Raw genomic sequence first — 10,480 nt, forward strand, 5'->3', positions numbered from 1 at the left:
TTTCTTCCCAGAAGAACTATATACTCTGAAACCAACATGACTACCTCCACAGTGGCACAGCATTTACTGATGGCTGCACAAGCCCTTATTTTCACTTCCTCATAACTCCTACAGAAATTGTCTTTTGGGCCTGGAACTTTCCATGCATGGTCTCATCCAAATTTTCATTTGAAGTTGTCAGTAATCTAGTGGAAACTATTTAATGTAAATATAAATGCCTTAAATTATGAAAATTGTGAGACTAATAGGTGACCAGGAAGTTGTTCCGTTGATTTGATACACAGATCATGCATGATAAAAGAATGCTCAGTGGATTTGTCATCTACAATGTTACCATTAGAAAGTACAGTCTTTCAGAGCTAATGTCCAGAATAAAAATGAAATAATTGATAAGTTGCTCAATCACATACTTCTGTTTATTGTCAATAGAAGTACTTTATGAAGAAAACAAGAAATTAAATATCTATTCCAATATAAAATACATAGGGAATAAGAGTTTACTGTCAAATGAGGGAGAATGATATATACTTATGCATTAGCTATTGGCATTTGTACATAACCAAATACATTTCTGCTAACAAATGCTAGACTAAGCACAAGAGGAAGGAGGTTCACAAAAACAAATGAAAAAACTCAATTGTGGATATCCATTTGGTGAAAAATAGCTCACTTTCTTTTCACAATGTTCAGAAAAGATGTGAATATCTAGGGAAGATAACAGCATGTAAAAAACTCAGTGTGCCATGTATTCCTGAAGGTTATTGAATATAGATGCCCTGATTTTGATTTCCCCTAAAGTTCTTTTGCACCATTATGACAATGTGTGAAGAGGTTTGAAACTGGCTGTAAATTACTTTTAAGCCTTTTGTGAGGCTCTTTAAGGCAGAGTTGTATGAAGCAACTTTAACGTAAATGAGAATCAGGCCTAATATGTTCAACTGCAGAAAATCAGTCTGTTCACCTTTCCATTATGATGATGTATTGATGAAAAGCATGTTTTGTACAAAAGCAAACAAACACACATCAGAAAATAAAAAAGGATACAGTGTAATTATTATTTAGCATTTAAAATAATAAATATGTATACTATGTACAAAGATCTGGAAGTGAACATATCCATAACTATGTGCCACTCACTAAAACCACTACCTGTTATTATAGAAAATGCATTTACTGTACATATATATATAAATCTATTTATAAATATATAGCAATTATTTCACTTTCTCTTCGGTCAATTGTTCAAGGGTTAATTAAGAAGTAAATCCTTGGGCACTGTTCTCACCACCCATTAGCTTTAGCTAGGCAATGTCCAAACATTGAATATAGTCTAAAACACAGCATTTCATGTGGAAATCCTAGGAGGATGTTCACTGTCGAGGACATTTTGCAGTCTACTGCTATGCTGCCACACTAACAAATTAGCTTCACGTATCAGCTAGTCATATCTGCAAAGCTGCAGAAAAGCACACGGACAGAATCAGTTTGACTCGGTGATACTGATTGTCTGTACTAATTTGGACAGGGTTTCTGGATCCAGCTCTTCTTTACCATTATCTGAATTTTCTGATGAGATGTAACAGCCAGAGTCTCTTGGACAGTCATTTAACTGTGACTTGTCAAAGCTCAGGTCAGGGCTTAAACTCAGGGGCACTTTCTGATTTTCATGCTCTTGTTCAGCTGTAAAAAAAAAAAAAGAAGAAGGATGTGTTATAAAAGTATCTCAAGCAAGGGTCTGATAGCGATTGATCTTGAAGTACTGCAGACACTGAATGGGCAACACCACTGTACTCTTAAGTATGTTCTCTGTATCTGTTAGAAACTGAAATCTTAGAAATCAAAGCACCACGAATTTTTACCACTAGATGATGTCAACAGCCCCTAAACTGCTGTTCAGCTTGACCTTGACCCTGCAAAGTGCAATATCTGGTTCACAAGTGGATACTTGAGCCCCTGCTGAACTAATTGCAGTTAACGGGACTGTGCATGGGTTCTGCTTGTTCACAATGTATTGAACCAGGAGTCTACAGCCTACAGCCCACAAACCAGAGGTGGCTTCTGAACTGAATGTATCCCACAGTTCAGGCAAACTGCATCACTCTACAGCCACAGCAGCAAAGGAGATGTCCCAAGGGTCCTAACACCTACCAAATTCAACTTAGTTTCTCTGCTACAGCAGAGAAGGCCCCCCAGGATCCTAGCACCTGCCCTTTTCTCTCTATTCCTCTTGCAGCAGTCTCTGATCATCATGGGGTGTGGGAATGTAACTTGGGCTAGGTTGCAGGCAGCAGCCAACTGTGGGAAAAAGGTTGCCAAACCCTGCTTTGAACTATTGTGGTTCAATATAAGCTAGATTCTCTCCTCTCCCTTGCTTTCAAAGCTCCTGTAAAGATCCAATCACTACCATGTAGCATTTTAGTTCACAAAGCAACCTCAGTCTTCTGTTTTATTTGTAATGTAATGTATGATTGCTTCTGTAATTCTAGACAATAAACCTCATAGAGTAGGAACCTTATTTTCAGTACTTGGGTCCAGTACATGCCATCCAAATGCTAAATCTTCAAAAGTTCTGAACTGGCATAAAAAATTAAGTGGCTCGGGGTGTGTGTGTGTGTGTGTGTGTGTGTGTGTGTGTGTGTGTGGTGTGTGGTGTGTGTGTGTGTGTGTGAGAGAGAGACAGAAGGCACAAAAAGGCAGCTGTAGAAAACTCAATGAAAGCTTTATGACTCCTGTCTTGCCTTCTGAAAATCTGACCCAAATTAAATAGAAGTAACTATCTCCTGCAAAACATTTACCCTTATTTAACATTGCTCTATTCTGAATAATCTGCTAGTGAATGGCAAAGGCGTGCAGCTTTAATGGGAAGAGTGTAAACTGATTTCTCAGCAAATCACAGCCTCAGGTCTCCCTGACTGTATATGTCTCTGTGCCAAGAATTTGATATACATCATAAATAAATATCTCATTAATAAGATTTCCTCTTTTTTGGCCAGAAATTACCTGCTGTTTATTCATAGCAAATTTCTTCATAATACACAACATTTTCCACTCATTTCTAATCTTCCTTGAGGCATTCCTTTTGGTCACTTGTGACTTCAAATGTTGGTTGCTTTCCAAGAAGAAAGCAGGCCTCAGAGGAGAGAGAGATAGCTTTTCACCAAATATATACTCTCCATGGAAACTCAACCTTTATTTTTTTGTTAAAGAATGCACCTTTATTCCACTTAGATGGTTACTCTGGGGTAAAATAATTATCACTGAACCTTTACTGCTGACACACATGAGCACAATTTAAACTGACCCAAAACAATTAAGAGGATCATCAGTGCAGAGAGAATGTGACACACATAGTAAAGCAGACTGAGGCAAGGGCAAATTAATCATGAGAATGATGGGTGAATTGTTATATGTAATTAACAAAGTTCCATTATTTCAATTAGTCCTATATTTGTTAATGGTGACAGCTTTACTGTGCAGATGCATACTGTCTATTGGAGGTAGAGTAGATTATGGGTACTCATAGACTGTCCTTACTTGGCATGCGTCTATCATCAGGCTGGAGGCTAGAGTGTATTTACAGTGTCTTTCACTGAGTTATGAGGACAGACTGTGGCTTAGAAGGCAAAATCCCTCCTGGAAAAGCCAGATGCATAAAGAAGATTCATAGATTCATATGGTTTAAGGTCAGGAGGGGCCAAAGGATTAACCTGTCTGAACTCCTGTCTATTACAGGCCAATAACTTTCACCCAGTTATACCTAAAATAAGCTAAATCACTTGTGTTTAACTAAAGTGTATTTTCAGCCATGATCTGAAGTTGATGCATTTCCCTTTGTACTTTGTTACAGTAATATATCACTTTTGCTGTTAAAATATGTGCCTAATTTCTCATCTGAGTTTGTCTAGCTTCAGCTTCCAGTCTTTGGTTTTTGTTATGCTTCTCTCTACTGAATTAAAAAACACTTCAGTATTGCATGTTTTCTCCTTGTGAAGGTACTTGTAAATCAGTTCACTTCCCAATCTCCTTTTTTGATCAGCTCATGTGATGGAGTTCTTTAGGTCTCTCACTGAAAGGCATTTTCTCCAGCCCCTGAATCATTTTTTGTGGCTCTCTTCTGCACCATCTCCAATTTTCCAATATCCTTGTTAAAATGTAGGTAGCATCCCATATTAATCTTGCAAATTCCACATACAGAAATGATACCACCTCCTTATGCCTAACTCATTACTCCCTGTCATAGTTTCTTCAACTACTCTATAATCATTTAGTCTGAACTCGTGTGTGCGCATAGATCACAGAACATCACCTACTAATTTCTCCATCAAGAACATAACCTCTGTTGGAGGTATGACTTATCCTTTAGAAAGCTGTCTAGTCTGGATTTAAACAACTCAGGAGAGGGAGAATCCTCCATCTTCCACTATTAATGGATAATTATCCTCATTTAAACTGTGTACTTTTGGACACATTTAACTGGTACCTGTAACTCTTTCAACTAGTCTGTCATAACAAATGTAACCTTTTTTGCTTGCTTGTTATCATATTGAGCCAAATTAATGACTAGCATAACTCCAGTTGTTCCAGTAGCATTACACTAGGACTTCTTGGTAGTAGCAGGCTGGATTGTTGTTGTTTGTGACATTAACTTTTTCATTAGTAATCTTGTAACCAGTTCTAGAAATAAACAAGTCTACTGGGTCACTGAGCACAGAATTCACTATGCTATGGTATGAACCCTCTTGAGTTGCTGAATTCAGAAGGTCTTCTTATTCTTCAGCTGTAATCCCATGATCAGCTATAATGCAACTTGCTGATGCTTTTATCAGCTTCTGTAGAATCATCTGTCTATTCTGCCTTGTAGTGACCTAAACGTGTTAATCTTGTTTACATTCTCAAGGTCAAAGTGGAAGCTCTGTCTGTTTTCTTTGTCTTTTTCCTTCACGTAGAAGAGAAGATACACCGATTGCTGGCTGCTTAGTATGTGAGTGTGTGCTTCTGTGTGTGCACATATACATATTTGTGCATGCACATACATACACATACACACCATTTTTACTTTTCTTCAGCTTTCTTTCCATTAGCTGTGTTTGTCTGTGTAAATAACTTCCAGTGCACAAAGGAATCATGTGCTTTTTGTATTAATGGCTTCCACTTTAGTTGTCACAGTGACAGACATACACATTTGGACTTACATTTCTTAAAGATGAAAATATATGGCTGATTATTGCTGCTGTTAGCTTTTTGTTTGTCTGCTGTTCATAGGCAACTTTATAAGCAAATTCTGGCCTTAATGACAAGCAAACAGTATATTGGAACGCAGGCCCTCTGTAGCTCAATCAATGAAATATCTTCTGACAAGTAAACTAAAAAGAAAGTTGTCAAGAAAAATTAAATGGAGCTCTGAACAGCTACATTATTACTACAGCTTGTCAAGGAATGCCAAATATTTTTCACATAAAATGTAGAAAAAAGTAAAATTTGGGAGGTTTTTTTGGCCTAAATTTTAGATTTTTTTTGATGAAAATAAAAAGTCAACTGTTTTATGTTCAAAAACAGAACATTTCAGAGTACAAATTTGCTTGTAAAAAGCCCAATTTTAGTATAACTATTTTGGACAGAATTTTTTTCACCTACCTATATCATGTAATGAATGCAAAAATAAGCTCAACAGGAACCTGAGCATTATAAATAGAAATAGATGCAGTGTACAACTCAAGTTGTTCAGCTTCACAAGGAGAAGATAGGCTTATTTTTCTCTCTTGGTTTTTTTTACCTATTTCCTCTGAATTTCCTGGTCTAACACATACATGTTCAAGCTATCATTAAAGGTAAGTTTGTAGGCTTAATCTTGTTAGGATGTCAGAAGAACATACAATGCACAAGAAACAGAAATAGATAAAAATAAAGTACCGTTAAATGTTGCAGAATCATCAGACCTCAATATCTTATCAACAAATGGAAGTCATATTATTTTTCTACAGTAAAGCCGTTTCATAGAAGATAAATAGTTTTCAGTCAGTGTTGTCTAAGATATGGCCAGCAGAGTCTGAGATATGCATCAGTTTGACACGTATATTCTTGTACTACTTTAGACTGTGGGATGAGACTAAAAGTACTGAAAAAATATTAGGTTGTATGCCTTCGACAACAGATGTGTGATAAACCTGTACTGTTTCACTTTATACTTGGAAATTACTATTATTTATGTAACTGCCTAGACATGCATGACACTTTACAGAATTGGTAAAAGGACAGGTCCCTCCAGAAAAATCTTAGTCTAAAGCTCTGACTCAGTCTAAAACCCTGATTCTACAACCTATGCTTAAGCCCATTCTTATTCAGAACATGCTTAAGTTTCACTAACTTCAGAAGAGCTGCAGCAATTTCAACCTGTTGGAGACCTAGTGGCTTTATGAGTTTTGCAAAATTACAGATGTTCACCAGGGTTGAAAGAGAATCTGCAGCTAATAAATGTTAGTCATGACACTTCATGCACTAGAAGAGGAAGTCCAAATGCTATAGAGTGGTTCCCAACATTTTTAAACTCAAAACACCCTCACTGAACTTGAGGCACTCCTCCACAGCTTTTGTGAATTGAGTGGCACCCAAGAATGCATTTATATATTACAGTAAGTATTTCCCTATGGAAGGGCAGGGCAAGCAGGGTGGGGAAGCAGCCAAGCAAGGATAAGCCTGAGCCTGTGCTTATCTGCTTATCTCCTCATACATTGCAACACTCTTCAAAGAATCTCATGGTACCCCAGGGTGCCACAACACCTGGATTGAATATCACTGCTATAGAGATACCTGCAGGAGAGTAGAAGAGAATGCTCACAGACCTGGGAAGAGCCCCGCAGGGCAGATGACACTGCGCCGGGGCAAGATCTGGCCTACAAGTTGGGGGTTGAGCACTCCTGCCCTAAAACATTTGGACATAACACATCATACTAGGACTGCACAAACTCAGGAAACCTTTCATTTAAAATCTGGACGCTTCTTGAGATCAGCTGATTACAAGTTTCAGGGGGGCTGCACTACAGTACAAAAAAGTAGAAATGGCTCAAGCTCTGTGAGAATGACAAGCTTTGAACTGCAAGTATAATAGATGTCATCAGTACTGCCTCACACAGCTTAAAGAAAGAGCATTATGTTTACCTAGATGACTGTTGAACATGTATTTTAGTGTCCCTAAATGCAATTGCTGTGGCTGGTAAACAGATTACCTTGTAGCTGTGGGTAATTATGCTGCTCACTTAAGCAGGGCAAAAAATCAATTTTAATTAAGAAATCATTTGTGTTGGATTGAGTCATGTCCATTTAGGAAGAAAATATTGAGCTTGGAAAGTTCATTTCAGATGTTAGAATTCACTTATAACAATTGTGCCAATCTTTTTACACCCAGTTTTCCAATTGGCTTTACTCAAGCTCAAGGATGTCAACTGACATGACCAAGGTCACAGAGCGAGTCAGATTCTAACGCTTGAATTTACCCACAAAGTCATCTGGGCTCTCATTCTTTTTTTCTAGCCACTTGCCCAGTTGTCCTCTATGGAGGTTTATCAATTTAAGTCTCTAATATCTCTCTGCTTTAGAAGTATGATATCACATCCTATACATTACAGCTCTCTCCCATTAGTCAGATGACAAACATTATGGTGCAATGGCAATCAGGGAAGGTAAACTTGATCACCATTTTCCTGGGTCAGGAGATCACCTCTATTTAGGAAATCATTCAAGCATATGCTTAATTTTAAGCATACACAAGTCTTATGGAAGTAAATGGGACTTTGGCAGGTGCTTACAGTTAAGTGCATGTGTAAGTGCTGTCCTGAATTCTAGTGTGAGTGTTTACTATTCATAATTTCTGGGTACATTCTTAGATTGAATTCAAATACTATAAAATTGACACTATGTATCCAAAGCTGATGTGAAGAAAATATTTATCCCTTCCCTCCATCTAATAATGCAAACATCATCACAGGCTTTGAAACACGGGGCACTTTATAAGATTTATTGTTTTTATTAACATAACAAACAACTTCAACTGTATGTTAGGGGACAGATGTCCTCAGGAGCAATATTTTGCCTACAAAGCAATGACATATAACAGCAAAAAGCAGGGATCACATATGGATAATAAAAATTAATTAAATGTAAGGGACATGCAGAGATCTTGCCCGGTCATACCTTACATGATCGTTACACTTTTAGTGGCATGGGAACATGCTGAACATGCTAAAAATAAAAGGAACTTGAGACGGACACAATTTGGTGCCAAGTTCTTAAAAAGTTAAGAAAGTTAAAGCAGCCTGAAATACATTTAGGCTTATACTGCTTTAGGATTATAAATAGTAAACCGTAAGTACACCATATCAAAATAGGTTTTCTTCATGACCACGCTGACTTGTGAAAAACCCTCATGCTTTGCTCTCATGCTCCATGCTGATACAAAACTCTTTGACCACATCCGCGTTGCAAATGAAAACACTGCTAAAGTTTCACGGGAGCATTACCCCCCCCCCCCCCCCACAACCCTAGCATTTTCTATTCCTGTTTTTTTCCTGGTTAAATATTGATGTTGTAAAATGCATACCATAAAAACAGAGGTGTAACCATCCAGTTCTGTACCCTGGGCAGTGGCAACACATGGTGTGGGGGCAGTGGTCAGCAGAAACAGGGCAAGCTAATCAGAGGTCCACTGCTGCAGAGGGAGACGTTGCCTCTTTTTCTGTTGCTTACACGTGGTGAGTCGTGACTTAAAAAAACATTTTTCGGCAAAAAAAGAAGAGGCACCATGGTTAACCCTCTCGGGCACCTCCCCACTGTAGCTCCCTGCTTCTGCCAGCCGCTGGCCCTGCACCATGAGCTGCTGATACCCAGGCAGTCAACCCTGTCACTGCTGCTCACCACTCCCTGCTGCAGGGACCAAAACCACTGCATGGGCAGGGTGGGAGTGTGACACACCCCCTGACTCCATTCTTCCCCTCACCTCCTCCTTGGGCAGCATCCACGGCTTGTGTCTTGCTTACACATCTCCTGTTAAGCTATTGTATACAACATACAGAATACAGCAGCCAGTTATCAAGCTATACACATGCACATGCTGGCGTGCATGCACAGACACACACACATGCACAAAGTCAGATTAAAGGGACTGGCAGCTTGCCACATGTGAATACTACTTAGTCTCTTCCATAACCACTGGTTGGAGTTCTCAAGCACACTCCTCCTTACTTCAGTCTTGCTTTGGTAGTCTCCTCAGACCCTCAACTGACAGACACCATTGAGTAGAAAGAAGTTCTGATCCTGATTTCCTTCCTTCATCTGGTCCATAGAGAGTAACGGTGTTTGCAGAAGAGGTCGTTTGAACAACTCTTCTTGCCAGTTCTTGTGAAACCTCTTTCCTTTCCAGTAACTAACTGGGCAAGGAGAGACTGCAGGGGCACAGGGAGTCAAGTACAAAATAGGAGCGAGGGTCCAGAAAGATCAAAAGAGGGTGTATGAAAGGGAGTGCTGGGAAACTAAAGGCAGAAAGCTGAGGGGAGCTAAGATAGCCATTGGGGTTCTCAGAAATTCAGAGAAGCAGGGTGAGAATATGAGTACTTATTTAGGGTGAAATCCTGATTAACTGAACTTAATGTACAGCATATAGGTGTATGTGAAAGATTATGAGAGAGGGAGAGAGAAATTCACGCCTCTTCTCCAGTCAAGTGACAAACTAGAGAGATGCAGATAAGCTATTAGTCTTGTTATGAGCTGTAAGAAATCCCCAAAACATCTATGCATGGGTTTGCATTTTCAGGTCCCATTTTTGATTCCAGATAATCCCCAATTCAGACTGGACACCTGATGAAATGACTGCTCAGTTAAGAGTTAACTGCAGTAATGACGAACAAACTCTGAAGGCAGGGTCAAGATGAAAGTACAAATGTGGGCATGTTTAGCCAAAGTTTACAGGAACTTGATCTGAACTATTTTGGTTTAGAAATCAGGCTGGAGCTATCACAAGGACAGCATGTCTCATGATGTCTTGGCATTTCTACTTCAGGTGAAAGTGCCAAGCAATAGAAGAAAAAAAATGGCAAAATACATGCATGCACACAAACAACAATCAGCTCTCTGAATTTCAAACAACATTGAGGTTAGGTTCTTTGTGGGTTTAGCCTGCTCAGGAGCTTTTATTTAGTCTGCAGATCAGCTTCTATTTTATCCAAACTGTTCTTCGTTAACCCTTACTAGAAATGCCAGTAAATGTGGTGGATAGGGACTGAAAGAGGAGAAAAGATGTGTGAGAAGATGAAGTTGAAGTCTGTCTCTTCAGGGGCCGTATCTACATGAGACGCTGACTGCACAGTTGTTAACTGTGCATTTATTTAGTACTTGCATACACAAGTACTAAATGACTGCGAAGTAATTGGAGTTACTGTAGCATCCCCAAGCAGCTTTTTGGTAGTGCTGACTGTACAGTAGCTCATTATTA

The 10,480-nt window shown here is 39.0% G+C and overlaps 1 protein-coding gene across 2 annotated transcripts in view; it reads right to left on the bottom strand.

Moving 5' to 3' along the window:
- Window positions 1-398: 398 nt before the first annotated feature.
- Window positions 399-10,480, bottom strand: part of LOC109305705 (SAM domain-containing protein SAMSN-1-like) — a 142,456-nt gene continuing 132,374 nt past the window's right edge. For both annotated transcript variants that reach the window (XM_019528753.1, XM_019528754.1), the window contains one exon: window positions 399-1,680. In XM_019528753.1, coding sequence (XP_019384298.1) covers window positions 1,481-1,680 — 200 coding nt within the window. In that variant the 3' untranslated portion in view covers window positions 399-1,480. The remainder of the gene's footprint in view (window positions 1,681-10,480) is intronic.

Source organism: Crocodylus porosus, unplaced genomic scaffold (genome assembly GCF_001723895.1).
Source record: "Crocodylus porosus isolate Cpor-Errol unplaced genomic scaffold, CroPor_comp1, whole genome shotgun sequence".
Taxonomy (NCBI): domain Eukaryota; kingdom Metazoa; phylum Chordata; order Crocodylia; family Crocodylidae; genus Crocodylus; species Crocodylus porosus.